This window comes from Hirundo rustica, chromosome 1 (assembly GCF_015227805.2).
Source record: "Hirundo rustica isolate bHirRus1 chromosome 1, bHirRus1.pri.v3, whole genome shotgun sequence".
NCBI classification, from domain to species: Eukaryota; Metazoa; Chordata; class Aves; order Passeriformes; family Hirundinidae; genus Hirundo; species Hirundo rustica.
Genome location: NC_053450.1, coordinates 87,868,107 through 87,888,211, shown reverse-complemented (window position 1 = coordinate 87,888,211; position 20,105 = coordinate 87,868,107). Strand labels below are relative to the sequence as shown.

The 20,105-nt window shown below is 43.3% G+C and overlaps 1 protein-coding gene across 5 annotated transcripts in view; it reads right to left on the bottom strand.

Moving 5' to 3' along the window:
* RREB1 (ras responsive element binding protein 1) overlaps positions 1–20,105 on the bottom strand; it is a 121,847-nt gene that overhangs the window by 27,028 nt on the left and 74,714 nt on the right. For all 5 annotated transcript variants that reach the window (XM_040063583.1, XM_040063585.1, XM_040063575.1 and 2 more), the window contains 2 exons: positions 12,210–12,354; positions 10,934–11,073 (listed from right to left, as the gene is read on the bottom strand). In XM_040063583.1, coding sequence (XP_039919517.1) covers positions 10,934–11,073; positions 12,210–12,354 — 285 coding nt within the window. The remainder of the gene's footprint in view (positions 1–10,933; positions 11,074–12,209; positions 12,355–20,105) is intronic.

Genomic DNA, 20,105 nt, shown 5'->3' with positions numbered 1-20,105 from the left:
AGAGAAACTGGGAGAAAGATTAAGCTCTTTTTTCGTCAGGTCAGAAAGAAGCACCTGGCTGAAAAAAGAAACATCCCGATACATCATGCCTGTCATGTCAAGTTGCAGACCCTTCAGGGCATATTAATACTCTGCATCCTGGCTGATCACCTTGCCTTGGTGGCACAGCATACAGAAACACATGGGAGCTGGAGCATGGGAAGGAGCTGTGGATGCCCTGCCCACCTCTGTGGTCCAGTCTGGACTCCTAGCACCTCCAAGAAAAGCTTACAGGTACTATGTGTCAAAACCTAACTAGTTAAGGCAAGCATCATGCTGCACTGACTAAGTCTTGTGTTAATTTAAAATGGACTAAGCTGCCATGCCTAATAGTGCATTAACTGGAAGCATTAGCTTTTTTTAAGAAAGTCTAACTATTAAAGTCTCTTTTTTGTCATCAGTACTATTTTCCATCTTTGGGAAGCATCACTGCCTACAATATTTTTAAATCTAGACCCATACTTTAAGGAAGAGAGAAAGGAATCCTAGGTGATATGAACGTTTTTTCATCTTGTTTAAACTGCTTTTAAATAAATAAATAATTGTGGAAAGTCTAAAAAGTCCAGCATATCAAACAAAGCATCTGAAACATATGGTACTAGTTTGCTCACGATGAACTTTAAAACACAAAACAACAAACAAAAAAAACCCAAAACCAAAAAAGCCCTCCAAAAAAACCCCAAACCCACCAAAATACAACCAAACCAACAGAAAAGCCTCCCTCTCCTTAAAATTACACAAGCCTGCTGATATGCAGTTCCAAGTCCAAACATGGATGTCACAGCTGCAGAGAACAGTGATGGGAACAGCCTCTGGAGTTAGGAGAACAGGCTGAGCAATGGCTCAACACCTGTGCAGAGATAAAAGCACTCTATTTGCAAGGTAAGTTTCCAGATGTATCTAATAAAAGCTGCTGTATTATCATGTGATTGCTAGTCTTGGCCACAGTCTTCAATTTTTCTATAAATATGATTATAGGGAGAAAAAAGCTGCTCAGTTCCAAGCATAGAGATTGAATTTTAAGTAAAAAGGAAACAACTGTGCTAAGGCCCCTTTAAAATTACTTTAATTCTCAATTGCCTTTATGTTTTGGACTTGCTCATATCTGTAACAATGCAAATAATACTAAGGCTCTGAGTTACTGGCAGAGTTGTAAAAAACAAGCAGGTAAGGAAACAGAACTCCTAAAATACAAAAGCAGAACCAAAATATAATAATGCAACAACCGGGCCGCCCTTGGTGCTCAGGGCATGTATCACACCAGGCAGGACTGAATAATTATTACTACAACAGTGCACCTTCTTCTTTCCTTTTTTTTTTTTTTTTTTCCTTATTTTTTTAATACAGACAAGTGTATGCATCCCTGTGTAAAAACACACCATTGAAAAGCTTTCTCCTAAAATAAGTTAGCATTCTTGAAATCTGTAATGCTAATTAGGATATTAAAGTATTTAAACAAGCCTTAAGAAATAGTCAGTGCTTTGCAAAGCTTGTTCATTCAAGGGGGCAAGCAGGATTTGCTACAGTTTTGGTAAGCGGTACCTCTGCAAGAAAGGTTTACATAAGCAGTGCCTGTTGCCTTGCATTACACTCTCCTCTGAGACAACTCCAATTTGTCAGCAGAGGAAATGGCTGTTCTTCTTTAAGAAGCAATGGAAAGACATTTTAGAAAGCAAATGCAGAGCCAAATTTTTAGCAAAGTTAATCAGTCTTGATTTTGATTAAGAGTAGTGCAGACAACCACTCAATCCTTCCAGATTTTATATTTCAGTAATCAAGATGAAAATGCAAAATATTTGTATTTACCATTATGTTACCAAGAAATTAAACAAACACTATGCTCTGCATTACCGGAGACTGCTGGTGAGAAAGTGACACTTACCATTATTCTGCTCGTCCTTCTGAAACCACACAGACTAAAACCTGAAGTTTTCACCCATGCAGCTCACTAATGCAAAGTTGCCCATATTGTGGATGTTAACAAATAAAACAGTCTTAATTTCTAGGCCTTATTGAAATAAAAAGCTTGGTACCAACTTTGTTCCTTTCCTGTCCGTGCTCTTTAGCAACTTCTACAAACAGAAGCAAGGAAAACAAACAAACAAAAAAAGGAATGAAACATATCCTGAGACATAAGTCATTAATATGTTGTATATTAATATACAATTAAGTTATGAAGCTCCCACTGAAATCCCCAGTTGGTAGCGTGTGTTTTTCTACCTTTGTTGTTATTATTCTCCTTTCTCTCTAACGTTATTTGCAGAATTAATGTGACTCTCATGAGCAAAGAAATTCCTATGCTGACCTAAAAATAATACAACTGGGCAGAAGAGGAAGATGGGTGATTCCCTGCTGATGACTCATGTCCACACCGGCAGTGGGAGCAGGCTCCCAGCCTCCCACAGGCAGTGTCCAGCTGCAGGGGAGCCTGACAAAGAGGGGGAGATGGAGAAAGGATGGTTTAAAACACAAGGGCTTTCACCACCTGCGAAAGAAAAGCTAGCAGGTAACTGACATATTCTCTTTCAGGAACGGATTCCTTCGCTTCTCTTTCACTTCTTCTGGGGCCAGGCAAAGTGAGAGAGATGAGGAAGAGCCAACTGGTTTCTGCTCCTGTGCAACCCCACCCAGGCCCAGATACTCATCTCCTTTTGGATAAAGAAAACCAAAAAACAACCCTTCCTGGCCTCCCCACCCAGGGCCTTGGGAAATAACATCCAACAGCCCCACTAATCTCTCCCATTTGCTGCAGATGAGTGATGGAAAAGCAGCAGTGCTGTAAACCCCTCTCCTGCCTCTCTCCTAGCGATCCCTCTGGGTCCTCCTGCTGTCCTGCAATGCCTGTTCCTGCCTCCCTGCCCCGCAGCTCCACAGCGCGTGTGACCCCGAAGGACCTGCTGCTCTGCCATCCCCGACCTCGCCCACCGCTATGGGGCTGTGCTGGAACCGCAAGCAGCACCAGGAGCCAACTCCCTGGCAGCTGCAGAGCCTCCCCTCCCCTTCCCTTGTGCCTAAGGGGATGGAGACAGCCCGCTAGATGTTCCGTGCATGCTGCTTCACAGCCTCGGCAAAGGAGGCACTTTTAACTTTTCCCCCCTTCCACCGCCCCACTGGCCGTCTGATTTTGTTACCGATGTGTTCTGTCACTCTCTTTAATCCTCTCCCTCAAAGGAGCCACCCTTGGGTGCAGCCAAGGCTGAACGCCCTGCACCAACCCTTCTATTAATAGAGGGATGCACAGCGTTATGTGCATTCCTACAGCCGCACTGTGGTCCAGGCAAGAAAAGTATCGTGTAGGAGCCAGGACAGACCCGATATAAACCAGGGTGATGTTGTGCTTCAGAAATTTGTCAGCATGCAGCAGAGCCAGCGTCTGCACCACTGACTCCCTCCTCAGAGTAACTCCAGTGAAATTAACTGCTGTAAGGTTTAATAAAAAGGCACAAGCCATGATGTGTCATGTTTTAATTTCCTTTGTGTGTGTGCATGGAAAAATTATCAAGAACTTCTTCCTAACACTGTAACAAATTGCATTTACCAGCAACACTTCAACAGAGCTTCTACCCTGGTGAAAAAGTAGCTTACTCTACCATTTATTTCAACAGAATTAACATGCAACAAGACAAAATAATGGCAAAATGGGAGACGGCCTGCAGACACTCACAAGGTAGTAATTTTCTTATAATGATTTCTTTTACTTAATAAAGGTCAAAGTTTTAAAAACCAGAAGCATCAACAAATTGGCTGGACAGAATCATAGAGAAAGAGCTGAAGATCAACTTAAATAACAATGAAGGGTTTAATAGTTAAGGCAAACAGGGGTGGGGGGGGAAAACCTGACCAGAATAGTCCTCTACCAAAATTAGAAGCTGCAGAACCATCCAGAATAACAGTGGTTATTTGTGCACAGCAACCCAAGTGAACCTTCTGGTACTCTTTCAAGGTAAGAAATGAAAAGCTCTTCCAATCTTCTAGCACATTTGGCTTCCAAATATGGAAGCCAAGTACTTCTGTAATTTTAAAATCAACAGCAAGAGTTAAAAAAGAAATCTATGTGTCTACCATGTTAAAAAAACACCACCACTTTTCATGAGTGTCATAAGAAGGAATACATCTCCAGGGGTTTCTCTACCCTATAACCTTCCACTGATCACAACAGGGCTCACAAATAGGTTCAGCTGAATCTGGATTTCAGTCCCTTGCCCTCAGCTACATTTGCAGGTTAAGATATGCTCAGCATGCAGACATGACTGCCAACACACTGAGCAGCACCCAGCACTTCGAGAGAGCCTGCGAATAAACAAATCCTGCTCCTTAGGATCAGGCAGGCGTGCTAACAACCTATTTTGGCTCAGCCCCTTTTCCCTCCTGCATGCCCTTTTACAAGCAGCTTTCCTCTACAGTCAGCTTTGCATTTACCCACTTTCTATTCTGGCAGCCAAGCTAAGATATTCAACACCATGTGACACAGCACACAGTTTCACATGGGAGCATCACTCCCTGTGTCCATTCACCAGGCAGTATTTTTATCCGGCTGCTCTGGATTCTCTGTTTCCTCACACAATGAGCTCCCTGATGGGAGCTGACCACTTCTAGGCCAGCGCTGGACTCGTGCTGCTCTTCAGATGTTTCCCAGCTCTCTTTTCTGAACAGAAACTTCAGAAAGCACGTAACGTGCAGTTCTGTTCTGCTTTTGCAAGACAACCCGCTGATTCTACTTCTCCATTTGCTCAGTAAAAGGATGCATTCACCAGCTTGCTTGCATACCATCTCCTCCGCCTTACCAAGAATCGCACTGTACCACAGCGCACTTCTGGTCATAGCATTTACCAGAGCAGGACTTCCTCATCGTCAGCTGTCTTATGGAATTGCTCCTGCATTGAAAATGCTGCCAGCAAGAGATGAGGAGTTGGTTCCTAGTTTCCATCACCAAGACATTGAGCAAACAGCTTGAGAGCGGAGCGGAGCAGGAGAGTCAGCTGAATTGGCAATGTCACACCACTGCCCCGTGTCACCTCCATCTCTGGCTGTAACAAGTTTTGTAGCATTTACTGTGTTAGCACTCAGTAACTGCAGAGCAATTTCTACCTAAACTGTCCTTGCTGGTACAATTTCAGTGACTTAAAAAGGAAGCATTGGGCACAAAATACAGTATGCCAAAAGCAGAACTCAAGAAGTCCATGCTCACTATCCCTTTCAACAATTGTGTAGGATGGAACAACCTCAGAGTCATCCATCTTCATTAAAAGACAATGTTTCCTATTTTGAAATTCTAACAAGGAATGAGGCTATGTGCACATCAACAGTTGTGACAGAGTAAAAAAGTAGTCTATATCCTCACAATGCTGAATGAAGATGACTTGTCACTCATCCTTCCAGATGCTTCCAATAACAGCAGTGTCAACTACCAGAAGAAGCCTCCTCTCCCTACCACAATCCTGTAGTTTTGTCTCTCTCTTAATAAGTAAAATTAATTGCAAACAACACCTAGTTTTCAAACACCTTCACTCTGGCAAGTCTGTAGCATCACTAACATCCTCCTCCCACAAAAGGCTTGCCACATGTAGAGAGCAGTGTGCTTCAGAATAAGGAAGCCAGAAGGATTATTCCATACTATATAAGGAGAGAACAGATAGAAAGCGAATTCCTAAACTTTCTTAGATAGGCATTCGCAAAAACAGGAATGACACCTATGCTCTTTTTCTGGCTGTTTTCCTTTTTTTCCTTTCAACATTCAATTCAATGCACTTTTACACAGTCACACTACTGCTCTGAAAACAACATAATATTGTACTTGTCTTTTCTATTGGTGCTAACAACTGAAACCATCTCCATACATTTTAAATCTCCATTCATTTCTTTTCTTGACTACTTTATCTCCCTAAAGCCGGTGTGCAGAACTGCCTTGAGGAACAGTAACTGGGCAATAAACATGCCATATTCTGAGTTGGTATCTTTTTCACCCAAAACCCACTTCCTCTTGTCTTGACTTAAATGGGGCTGCTCATGTGCATTGTCTAAAATGATTTAAGATTGGGACATAGATCCAGGTGCCTGGCAGCATCCCTCCATACACTGAAGTATGTGGATGTGCTGACAAAGAGGGAAACCTGGTGACCAGCCTGCCTGAATTGAAAGCTGCATGTGACAGATATATACCCACAGAGTCCAAAAGACCATTCCTATGGCATTTAAGTTGTCCACTCCATGTCGGTGAAGCCAGGTGGCACCAAGAAACAATGACAGCATTTTCCACCCATGAGTTTTTTCTAAAACAAGATCTCACAGTGGTTACCCCGGCAAAACTAGAGACAGAGGACCTAATGGTCCTAGAGCAGACAGAGATCCTAATGGTCAGACTCCTAACACAGTGTTTACTTCCAGGGCCTGAATTCTTCTGTTGGTGTGCCTGTTATTGATCTGTGAGCTGTTCAGAACAATAGCTTTCCATGGCAGTGTTTAACCTCTACATAATTTCAGCAAAACTTGGGCAGGCTGTTTTGAAGAACAAGGTAGGCTGTGAACGGTATTTGGTTTCCTTTGTTTGGAGATTTCACAGAAGCACATAACCCTGGGGGAAGAGAACTGCTTTTGTTGTCCTTGTGAAAATATGCCCAGAATTTCTGAATTACAAAGCTTAATATATTATATCACTGTTTGGACAGGCTCTGTAGAAGGTCAAAAAACTTAATCTCCCCTGAATCCATTCATGGCAACAGGCTGGTTTTGGTCAGCTCAGTGACATAGGCAGAGAGTGACATTCACACTGCAATGTCTACTTATTTCTTGTATCTTACGAAAATACAGCAAAACCAAATCTTGTAACTGGAGGCAATGCCACACTGAACCAAATGTGATCAGAAAGCCTCACGATCAGAAAGCCACATTCAAATTGCACAACTATCCTGGCTGAGAAATTATGTTGGAATGAGTCTAAGAAAGAAAGGAGGTAACTGCAACACCATCACCAGTTCCCTCCTCCTCTCCTCAGGAAGATATCCAGACAGGAGAGACAGCATAAATGTCTCTTTGCTGCTGTGAGGAAGGAAAAATTAAAAATACTTTAGCTCTCAGTACAGCATACTGAACTAAACCTCCTGGAGAAGGAGAGGAAATAAAAAGGATATGCTCTGGCTACAGTGAAATCCAAGAGAGGAATTTTACAGTTCATGTACATTTTTTTAAAAGCCACACGTTTTACTTTAAGCCTGTTCTACTGTATTTGCCAAATGAAAGAGGAGAAACCCAGCATAGCATCTGGAGAGGTTTCTCCCCGGGAAATCCTCACATCTCCTCTGCTTACACGGCTGACGCTGCTCAGAGTTGTCAGGTGACCTTTAAAAGCACAATTTCACATTTGACAGCAACCCTGCCCCACAAAAGTTTCCAGAGAAACTCCCCTGCTCCGTCAAGTTTCCAATTCTCCCTATTGGCTGTACAGCGTTTCAGCCCTCTGCTAATTTTATCAACACTCAGATACAAACTCACCAAACCAGACAGCGTCCTGAGGCCCCAGCTGCAGGGAAGCAGACGGGTTTAAATAATCCAGGTGGAGAGGCCAAGGGGGTCGGAAAGCACCTCTGGTCCTCCTCCCACCGCAATGGGCACTGCAGACAACCCTGGCGGGGCCAGCTCATGTCATTAATTAGGGTGCAGGGCCCAGGGCTTCAAAGGGACAGAGACTGACCAGGGGGCGTAATGCCGTGAAGGAGATGCAGCGCCACAGCCCATTGTCAACGGAACAAAGGGCCCTATTATTGCTCGAAAGACCAGGGCAGTTCTTACCATAATTAGGAGACAAAGATGCACGATTTAGGATTTTACATAATCAAGAGATACTCTCCCAAGCGGGAGCCTCTCTCACACAATCAGTGGATTAAGTATTGTTTATTCTGCTGCAAGTAAACAATGAGGTGCTCCCCGCTCAGGGTTTTACATGAAAAAGCAGTTCTGGGCAAGACAATGGGGAGTGTCTTTTCATCTGACTTTGAACAGCTAACCCTGTGATTTAAAGTTGTTCATTTGACAGTATCTGGAAGGGTGATGGCCCACCCTGTAAATTAGCCGCTCACATACTGATCCCAGGGCTGCCAGACAGCCTTACCTTTTCTGCTACTTAGCACAGGGTGGCCGGGACGGACAGACTCAGACAGCTCTGGGGGCAAGAGGCTGTATGGACACAGCGGCACTGAAACGGCAGGATTAAAGGACCACAGGGAAGCCAGGCAAAAGCTCCTGCCCACCCTGGCACCTTGCCACGGCCACATCCCTGAAGAGAGGCTGGTGCCACCATCAAGGCAGCACACACTGGTGCACTGCTTCAAAGCCAGCTTGCAATCCTTTTTATAGGAGCTAGGGGAGCAAAAAGGAATTGGGTGTTTTACCTGTGCCCTTTCAACGGAAGGCCTTGGCTAGGCAGATTGAGCACCACTTATTTCTGATCATGACAGAACAGTCTGTGCTGGGCTACTGCCTACTGCAGTAGCTCCAAATGAACCACCAGACCAGAGTATCTGACTCTGGGATACACATCCAGTACCTTCCTCACAGGTCCTCATCAAGTGACTCTGTTTCTACCGTGTGGGCAAGAAAAGGAGACTGGGGGTGTTACGTTCCCTGCCCACTGCTTGCCAACACAGTCACTGCGCTTTTCTGTTTGTTCGAACTTTAACAAGAGGTATTTCCCCTTGTCTTCTACAAGAAGGCAACAACAGGATTTGATTAAAGTCTTCTAACATTCTGTAGTTTGCTTACCTGCCACAAGTACACGCGTATACACAGGTCTGCTCTACCACTCAAGCAAAAGATTCTCTTTTCCTCATCTCTTTTCCTCAAAAAAAGCACCCTTAAGCCACACCAAAAGGACTTCATTTACTTGTACTCAGGACTGAGAATGGCATGCCACATTCTGTGTCTTGTTAAATCGTACAAACAGTATTGCAGAACTCTGGGAACCAGGGGACTACAGCCCCTGCTGGCCAAGGATTTGAACCCATTTTCTTTGGGATGAAAGAGTCACCTCAACAGAAGTCCAAACTGCTCTGCTTACTAGAGGATTTTCTGTTAGCTTGGGCCAGGCAAACAGTGTCATTTGACTTGTCTCGACTAGGACAAAAGGCATGGTTTAAACCATATGGGCAGGTAAACTGCACCTTAAATGTATTAGCTGTCCAGAGAGGACCACAATCTTCCTTGTCCTGTCTTCACTGACGAGTCTTAAATGGCTGAGACAAACACGTGACAAAAGCCCCTTACTATCACCTAGACAATTTTATAAAGACAAGCATCCCAGCACCACTCTTAAATCATACCCACGGAGTTTGACAATTGTGACTTTGATTGAGGGACACATTCTAGTCTTTGCTGCTCAACAGAATCAAGGGTAGCAAAATCCACTTCAGGAGACTATTATCCCAAAGCAAGTCTAATGCTAGAGCAAGAGCTGCATAAAGAGGAACAGCGTGTCTGCACAGCCCCTGCATCTTGCTGCCTTGCCATAACAGACAGCAAAGCTGCCAAGCTAGATATCTATTCCATTATCTTATATCCATCATTCAAAGCAAGAAAATCCACCTCTCCACTCAGGTCCATGGCAAGTAACTTTGCAAAGAGGTCGTATCTTTAGAGAAGCTTCAAAATGAGGGTAATGCCCAGATGAACTTAATACGCCAGCCACTTTCTCTAAAGCAAGAAGTGTAAGGCAAAATTGTTCCAGACTCCATTTTGTGGGGGTTGCAGAGCTCTTACTGGAGAACAACATTATAGATCAGCTTTGATCTATAATGAAAATTTACCTCATTTACTTCAAAAACAGCAAAGTATGTTTAATTAACTACAGTTGAATGAACCAAGCTTTCAACTCCTTTCCCCAGTAACTGCAACATTAACAATGCCTTTAAAAAGTATTTTACATGTATTTACCAAGGTTTTCTAAATTGAAATTTTAAAAAGGGAAAATTTAGTAGAATTAATTCCATTAAATAGAACAGGATGCCTCTGCTCCAAGCCATTCTATTAAGAACCTGTATCCAGGAGTGAGTGTTGACACCTCAAGATGCTGAATTCTTCACTCTTCCAAAAAGATCATTAGAGTCCAACGTCCCAAAATAAGTTTAAAAGTTGACAAGCTTCTACAAACAGACAATCTCCTTTCCTAAAGTAGCAGCTTATCTACCTGTTTCAACTAGACTTGAAAAGTTTCTTTTATACCTTCATGTATCTGGCTGCACATTTTTCTATGGTAAAAAACAGGAAATAAAACAGTTTCAGGAGTCCCAGAGGCAATTACTTGAATCAAAACACAACATTCAAGCACCTTCCCAAACAATTAATAAATAATCTTTTCTTGTTAAAAAAGCTCATTTAAGCCAAAATCCACATCATTCCCTAACCTCAAAAGGCAGAAAAGCATAAAACATTTTATTGAAAGTCTGAAACCAGAAACTCATCTACGTTCACTCACTCCAATGACTGAAAATCCCTTTCTATCCAGCTTCTGCCTTCTCCACAAACAGAATAATCTCATCGGATGATAACTGAATAGTTTTATCAAGTTTTAAGCATCTTCAGTTTATCGTGTTAAAATTTTGCAATGTTGGCATTTTACAATTTTATGTAACAGTAATGGGCTTCAAGGGGAGGAAGAGGGCCGTAATTTTTTCTAAAAACATTTCCAGCTATTAACTGGCAAGGTTTCCTGTATTCGCAAAAAATAACAGAATTAAGCCCCACAGCATCCTGGCGACACACGATGAGGCAAAGCATTTAAGAACCTGCTCAAAACCACAAAGGAGGGGCAGTTAACAGCACAGGGGGCTGAGGGACTCCTGCTCTTCCCCAGCAGGCTTCTTCAGGCCATCTAGTGACCAGAGACACTCTGGGTACTATCTCTTACCTCAATGAATTATCTGGATGTGTCTCCATGTGGGACTCCAGCCCATACTTGCAAAAAAAGTCTTTGAAACAGACTGGACAATGATAAACTTCATCATCAGCCCTCTTATCCCCTTCACCGGAATGGCCATCCTCGACAACCTACAGAAAAAGGGAAAAAAACTTCACTAGACCAACTAGTAAGCAACAAACCAAACTTGCAATCCATTCAAAGTCTTTCTCTTACAGAGAGTTGCAGGGTCCATGTGTAACCTTGCTGCAAGCAAACACAAAGGACTCACTCCTCAGAGTGAGCGACAGAGCCTCAGCACATGTGTAAGAACACGCATGACAGAGAAGGAGGCTCTGCAGGGGATAAAGTGTGCAGCTGAGTCACAGATATATCAGTTCTAATGAGGAACTGTGATTTGAAGAACTTATAAACCCACGTGTTTATATACCACTGAACTAGCATTCCTCTCCCTTCAGAAAGCCAGGGGAGCTGTCAGCCTAAATTATTTATGCCACTGAGATACTGCCAACTGCTAAGTCAAGTGGTTCAGGGAGAAGCAAAGAACTTCTGCATGTTTTCTATACTTCTCTTCTGATTACAGAGAGAAAAGCATGCACAGAGTGAGGGATACTGTGCTAAACAGAACTGCTACTAGCTTGCCGTTTAGAGACAGTAAGTGGAAAGTCGAGTTAAGTTTGGCAGACACCATACATTTTGTAGAAATAACAGAGATGTGTTAAAATATTTCATAAACAAAACCCTAATGGAAATGTCTAGCCTTCAAATAAATATTTTCTGGCCACTCTTGTAACTCCAATAAGGCAGGATTATGCTACTGTGAAAGGGAAATGTACTGTAGATTTTTTTTCCCTCCAGATCTAGACAAAAGCAGACTTTAGCTGCTGCTGCTTTTGAAGTAAATTTTGCTTTTTAAAAGTTTACATCACCATCCTCCAAGAAAATTACAAAATAAATGGGAGGGAAAAAAAATGCTAGAGGAAAAGCTGCAGCAGCAGCAGAATAGCACATTCTCTTGTCATCTAACAGTAATTATTCATAAATCCTAAGCAAAATCAAAAATTTAAACAATAAAGAATTTTAAAAATTAAACGATTTCATTCTCTGAAATTAGAAATTAATTTTCAATCTCTGTGTTGGCTACACAGCATAAGCATGGCAACTCATATACAGAGCTGAAACAAGTCTGTGCTGACTGCAAAAACCAAACAGCTGACAATCTAGGAGGTAACCAGGAACATCTTTTGCTTCATGCCCCATAAAGAACCTTTTTTGCAGGCGTCCTCTCCTCTCTGTCCAGCTCAGCATCGTGACTGAACTTGCGTTTCGAAGACAATCGCCTGCGCTTCAGCGGCGAGGGGGGAGTGGTGCTCGCTGTGCTGTTTGGATCCTTCTCATGAATCTTCATGTGCCTGAGCAGGAGGAGGAAGAAGACACTGTCAGCAGGCAAATCCAGGGCGGGAAGTCGAATGTAAATTTTAATGCCAACACCACTTCTAAGGTTTGCATTTAAAGGACACCATGGGAAATCCCATAAACCGGCCTGAACTTCTGAATAACAGCTGGGGCATAACCCAGCATGGGCCCTTGGCAGTGTCTGGGCCTGTGAAGGGCTGCAGCAGGGAGCCCACAAGCTTTCCCCCATGTCCCAACTCACAGAACGACACTTGCCCTGCTAACATCTCATTCCATGAGCCTACTCCCCATCATCCATGAGGTCCTGGTTCTGCCTAAACCTGCTCAGCAATCTACATACCCAGCCTCCCTGTCTTGTGGCAGTTGAGTAAGCAAAATCCTGCAGCTTAGCATCTACTTCTCTGACTGCAAAAAAACCATCTCATCTTCAACTGGCTCTCTGTCTAGAGTTTGAGACTACTTCAAGTAGATGTGTCAATGTCAGAGCAACACTTCTTAAATATATTTGTTTCCTTCTCAACCATAACACAACGGTGGACCCCAATATCAAATTTCAAGTGCAGCTTTGAAGTCAGGATGATCTGGTTCCATTGTTGCAGTGCACTAGGTATGGCCTGCAAAATTCTGTACTGCCAAGGCACGTTCACAAACCCGCTTTCCCAAGAAAACAACTATTTCTAGTCACAAAGACACAGGAAAAGGGAAAGGAACAGAATTACTCAGGAAGCAATCTCATTAATTCTGTTTATCTGACCCATTTGCCTCTTGGTTTTCTGTATTTGCAACCTGAGGAAGACACTGTTGTCTAGTTCTCTTCAGTTAAATGGAAGGTATTGCTGCCACGCTTCTTCTTCTGACAACTCAAAGCTCAAATTTAATTTTTTTTTTTTTTTAAGGTAGGGCCTTTAACCTCACTTCAAATTTATATTGCTATTAAAAAAATATGAAATGTATGCTCCTGGATACAATGGCAATTTTTTGCTTCTAATAATACGTGAGTGCAGGAGGGAGTTGTCATTTGTCCATACGACTGACTTCAAAGAAACACAATGGAGACAACCTTAATGGCACTTGGGCAAATCTTTCAGAAGTCACATCCAGAGCTCGGCTCAGGACAGTGCCATTTAACATGACTGCACACTATCATGTTCTAACATGAGAGAATGTTGTAACCCAGACAAGTCTTGCACATCCTCATAACTGCTTTGGTGTTATGACATAAAATCTGTTTTAGTTTGGATGCCAAGGGCATGATGTTTTGAGATAATACACTGGACCAAACTGACCCACAGCAGACCCCACTGGAGCTGCTGGGAAGGCTGTCTCATCATATAATGCCTTTTTTAATGTTTCCTTTTCCAATCTCAGAAGCTTTTAAAAAAAAAGAAGGCATCTAAATCCCTGTCTCAAACTGCAGGGTGTTGTGCAGGAACAGCCTCAAGCCAAAAGCACCACAGGTACCAGAACCGATGCAAGATTAAAGTGGTTGTTTTCAGCTACTGCCTGCATCCATCAAGGCTGGGGCTGTGTGAAGGATCAAGATCACCAGGAAAAAACCTGTAGCTCCCCCAGATTCCCAGTAACTCTCACTGGTTGCAAAAATGGTGGACAGATACCGGTGACACCTGTCAGTCACATCTGTGTGCAGATGTGCCCAGCAGATTGGACACAGAATCATGGACATTGCTGAAATTGTCTGACCTCTTTCCCCGATGATCACCCATTTGGGAGGAGAAGGAATGCTGAAGGCCTGAGCATTTGGCTCTCTCCAGGTTTGACAGAAGCCAGAGAAAACCCAGAGTGCTGACACAGCATACAGAGTGCCATGCACTCCCCTGCCTTGGCCCTCTGGTAGCTCTGGCACCACAGCAACTGATTTATCCCCATGAATCCAGTGCTACCTCATCCCACAAAATCTGCAGGAAGGCATCTATAGATATTCTACTGCCTCGTTTTCTTTAATCTTGGAGGTTTTTTTCCCCCCTGTGACACTGATCTAACTTCTCACACTAGCTAGAGTTTTTTTCATGGGTAATAAAACAACAGCATGAGCTGCAGTTGTCTGTATTCACACAAGAATAAGGGAGAAGAAACCAGTTATTTGTTCAAGGGGTTCCTGTCCAGAATGATAGAAGACAAAATTCAGACAGCATCTTGGTACAAAAAAATCAAAATATCATACTGAACAGGTAAAGCAAAACCTGAAGGTGGATTGTTTGTCTATGTTTTTTTATTTTGTTTTAGTAAAGACTGCTTTCCAGTTTCAATGATCTCTTGAAAGTAAGGACAGAGGCTTTTGCTGTGCCTGCCTGTCCTTGCACCCCAGGCACTCACACGGCCTGACTGCTTAACCCTCTAGCAGCTCAGCTGAAGCAGAGCTAACTCTACTTGACCAGTTACTTTTCAGATAGCTAGAGAGCAATATCAGTCAAGCTAAATCACATTCATCCAGAAAACAATCAAGCAACAAAAAAAAACCCTGCTATGCATTGGCCATGGGACATTTTCTTCCCTTTTTCTTTTAAAGTCTCTTTCCAACCATTAACAAGTATGCACAACTCCTGTTTAGCAGCTACCTATGCAAAACAGCTTCCTTAGGGCTAAGTTCTTTCCTCCTGCTGTTTGTCCACCTGTTGAACTCTGCTTGTTTTGATGGAGCTGGCTCCTACTTGAGAGGGGTGTGTTGGCACATCCACAGCACACCAATAGGAAAAACTCTTGGAACCTCCAGGTCAGTGCCAGCCCAACCTAGCACCTCTGCCTGGCATGACCTAATGTATGCAAACACACTGGCTCCTGCAAGTCCCAAAAGCAGTTCAGCTGTGCTTGCAGTGTGAAGTATGCCAGTGAGGCAGGGCTTGCTAACATGGGTACAGCACCATGGTGATGGGGGCTTTGCTGTGTCTGGTGTCAGTCACCGGCTGCCCCAGCTGCTTGCAGTTCTCATTCCTGCAACGTGTGGTTTTGCCATGTCCTAAAAACCACAGCAGAATCCATACAACAGCAAGGAATGTAGTGATCCCTTCACGTTTTAGTTTTGCATATTTGAATGGAAGTAGCCTATGCTATTGAGCTATAAACAGGAAGACACCCTGACTGCACCTTTGACTTTTACTGTGTAGGTCAAATATCACAGCTGCTGTGATAGCTCTATGCATATGATCATTAATGAAAAAAAGGAAAATTCCAAAACCAAAGCAGCAGGTTCCAGAGTTCCCAAGGAGAGTCGCAACCTGCCCACATTACAGCCAGCAGGTTGCTCCTTTGGCAGGTTAAGCAAGTTTCACTGCAACAAGTTAAGGGTGGAGAGGAAAAAAGATTACTAGAGCTACAGCCCAAGATAAGCGGGAAGATAAAGCCAAGAAGTACAAAGGATAGACACAATCTTCATCTCTTTCTTTTACTTTGCAACATGGATGTCATTCTGCCTCGAGACAACATTTATCACCCAACACGGGTTGAACTTCAGCAGATGCCAAGTCACATCCACATCCATAACTTTTCTTTTAAACACTCCCTTCACTGAGGCTTCTTCTACCTAAAAAGTTTCCTAACCATAATTAAGGGGGGGAAAAGTATTTGTGTTGCCTTATTCCTTTAGAAGAGTTTGCTTTGATTAGATCTTACATGTAACACTGAAAATGTTCAACCTCACTGTTTAGCCTGCCAAGATACAAGAGGAACAGGAACAAAGCTGTGTTTAGAAGTTATTTTCCCTTTGTGACTATAACAACATATTTTGGCCTGACAACACTGGCATACTTAGAATGCAAAAGACAGGCTCATAAGTCAGGCTGGCTTTCAGCATCTTACAGTGATAAAGAAAAATGATATGACATTCATCAGTTCCAAAAAATAAAGATAAACACTCAACACTTTAAGTGAGAATGTAGTTCAAAAGCAAAGTAAGGACATGCACAGAAATGCTCATATTCAGTTGCAAAAGCAAGTTACAGTAACATGTGCCAGCAGCTTTAAAGTGACCACTGCTGCAGTTCAGAAGACAGCCAGAATCACAGCGGATGATTCTTTGGAATGGATTTCTTTTGGATTGGATTTCTTTTCCTATATTAAATCAATGAACTGTGGCTCTGAGCCACTCTACAGAGCAACCAAAGTACAGAAGACAAGTTCAGGAATGTAGGGAGCCCTGAAATCTGCACCTCACAGTCTCCCCAGCATGCATTCAACTACACATACACTTGGGACAGTGCTGAGGGTCGAACACTAAAATCCAACCATGATACACAGGAAGGAGATAAAAATTTGAGCTTAATATTAGGGAGGACTCACTTGCACTAAGTGCTAGCTAGCCTTGATTAAACTCTCAAAGAAAGTGGTGGAACTCTATTTAAAATTAGACCAGAGAAAGAACCAGAAAAATTTGTAAAACCTAAGTATAAAATGGAAAGAGGAAACTAAGTCTTTTCCAAACACGATCTGATCCACCTCTGAACTAAACTCTTAATGTTTAAGAACTGCTATGCAAAAAAAAAGGAAATATCTTGCTATATACTATTGCTTTTTGCAGCACAGTTGTATGAGAAAAAGCTCTCCTCATAATCTCTTCCCTCTCCCTTACAAAAAGAATTTCACAGGTGAGCCAAGAGGATCCAACTGCACTAGGACTGTGTGCCAGTCAGCCCTCTCAACAAAATCACGTTTTTTCAAGTGCTTGACTGCCTTTCATTCCACCCTTCCCCCTGAGAATCACCTTCGGCTTCCCCTCTTCTTCTACAACTTTCCTCTCCCCTCTCAGGGTCACATGAGCAGGATGACTAAGATGATACTGCACAAGAATTCCCCTGGATTCTTTCCTTTTTGTCTTTTTGTTTTTTAAGACAAATAGGCAGAAAAAGCTTCCAGCCCCACACTGCAATGCAGAGCATGATTTCAGGAGGGTGACTATTCCATTAGAACAGCAGCAATTGCGTATTTTGCTACTTTACACTGAAGAAGAGACTTCTGTATTAATAGGCAAATGCAGAACTCAAGTGCCTTTTTCTCTTGTGGATGGTGTTGGAACAGTGTCTATGGGAAGTAACTCATGGGGAGGGCAGGGGAGCATGTGTCCGGCTGAAGTGACACGCAGCTCCTGCTGGACACATCCCAGTCTTCACCACATCTCTAAAAAGGGCTGATGTATTTTCCTAATGCCAAGGGGATTTGCATATTGATCGTATAAGCTTTCTGGAGGTCTCAAAACAGAGCAGCCTACAGCTTCAATGCCAAAACCAGAACGTGGGCAGGTTTTGACTGGCTGGCTCAAGGCTAGAATGAGCAGCCAAAGCATCCTGAAGTAGGCAAATGCAAGATGCAGCTGCTCCTGGCTCTGGGTCCCACTGAATTATGAACAAAACCAGGAGCTTCTGTTTTGCATGCAGATAACCTGAACAGCACCACTTTGGCTCTTGGATAGAAATAATCTCTCAGCATGCGTGGGAATCCCACACCTCTTAATTCTGAGGAGAAAAAAGTACACTGTAGCTGCACCTTGAGTTTTCACGCTTCCTGATGTGCTTCAGGTCCCAAAGAAAAAAGGCCTGGAGGCCCAGCCTAAAGGAAGGTATGGAACAAAAGGGTGCATTTGCAGCCCCTGTGCAGGGTTCAGGGTTAAGCCTCTCCCTTAGAACTGTGGAAGCACAAGCACTGCTGGCTTTCAGTCAAGAGAGGTTTATGCCAGGTAGGTCTGATTAGAAGGAGCAGCATGTCCAGAGGGGGAGCAGCAAGCAATTTCACTGAGGCCTGGTTGGGAAAGTCCCAGCATCTAAATCAAGATTAAATCTTGAGCACAGAATCCAGTATATGTATAAACACCCTCCTCCTCCCTCACGTCTGTGGAAATGCGGTGGGGAGGCCAGTGAACCCGGGCATTATCAGTCCAGAGAAATCATCTGACAGTATCAAGTTCAGGTTCTAGCTTCATATCCCACATATGATTATAAGTTTCTCCACTTTACCACTAGATGTACCCTATACTCTACTGTATTGCACATGATTATTCCTCATCTCCCTTGTGATTTCTAGGCAGTTTGGTATCAAAACCAAGTGGAAAATCCTCATACATCTGGTGTTATCTGAAGACAAGGAAGCCACATATCCAATCATTCCAATCAAAGAAAAAGAATAAACATCAGTGCCTTCCATCCTTCACCTTATTTACAATGCACTTTGTTTTTTCCCCTTACAACAAAAAGAATTACTCAAGTTCCCAAGCTAGTCTGGGAAGGACTGAGCTGGTCAGTACAATTTAGCTGATTCAGCTGCTTTATGTCTTTCACTGTTTTGTGTCTCAAGATCTTTCACTTACATTGCTCCTCCCACATAACAGTAAACAAGCTCCAAAGAATCATAAAATCCCTTTTCAATACTTAAAAAAAAAGTTATCCTTCAGAACATGACCAAACATCTCTGTTTAGAAAAAAATAGTCTACTTTGTTAAGGCTTCAACTTAGTGCCATGGTATCAGAACAAACAGGAGTGCAGGATGCATCCAAGACAGGTTGAAGTTTGGACCATGATGTACTTCAGACCTTATGGCATGGAAAATGTCTCATAAAGAAAGAGAAGACACCCTTTAAAATTACACTCCTTTCAGATATTTTTATGTCACGTTATCTTTGTCACTGTTTTTGTTTCATTCTTCTTAAGAAATGATACTTCAGCCCAAGTTGTCTGGAAATGTAGGAAAACACATGGAACTTCTCTTCAAAGATCCTGCCATTTGATGCATACAGGAAGTAAATCCTAAACAAAGAGAAAGTGAAGCAGCAGTATTTTTAGGAACAATCGTTTAATGCCCTGCTGCTAAGTCCCTCCTTAAGAGTCTTGTGAATATGACTGACACTTAAGTCAAAAGCACAGTAACATTATGCCCTTGGGTTGAAGAGTTTAGTGAGTTGTTTGTTAAAACATGTAGAGAATCTGTATTGGCAATGTATTTCCAGTGTTAATTACCAACATCACCCACTTAAGAGAGCAATCCACTCAGTCCTTACCAGCTGTAATCATAGGAACCAGAAAGATGCAGGTAATTTTGGAAATCGGACATGATCTGTACTAGGACAAGTTTCTGTTTGTCTTCTCTTTTTGGCTTAATATTTGTATCCTCAAAAAAACCCCAAAAATGGCCCAAAAAGCCCTCAGACACACACACATACTTCACAGGAAGTCACGAGATTAATACCAAAATCCCAGTCACGTGGGAAAATCCCTTTTGCAACTGCAGAGCAACCTCAAAACGAATTCCAAGCACCCTCATATACTCTAGCGGTAACCAGTGTCGAACCCTAGCATGGGACAAACCAAAGGAAGCTGAGCAGCAGGAGGTCTCTATGGCTACGCTGGCAGGAAAGTCACTGCAGGGCATGCAGGGAAAGGGTAGGGTGGGGCAAACAGGTCCCAGGAAGGATCAGATTGGGCTTCCCTGACTCATTTCAGCCTGCTGGGCCAGCTCACAGGCCCAGCAGGGGATCCCCCTGCTAGCACTCCCCATGGCAGCCAGGCACTGCCATCCTGCTGGTACACCTCATTATCCTCATGGAGTCTCCAGTGCTTGTTCACACGGTCTGCCAAGGCTACTGTGGCCCCCGGGAGCCTCCCCACACAGCACGGTGCGGCAGCATGTGGGGGTAGCTGCCCCCTCGGCATTCCCAGGTGCCACACAGACATGCCCTCAGCATCCTCCCCGGCTCAGAGCGGCTGCCGCACCGCCTGGCTCCCGGCACAGCGAGATTCTCGTGCAGAC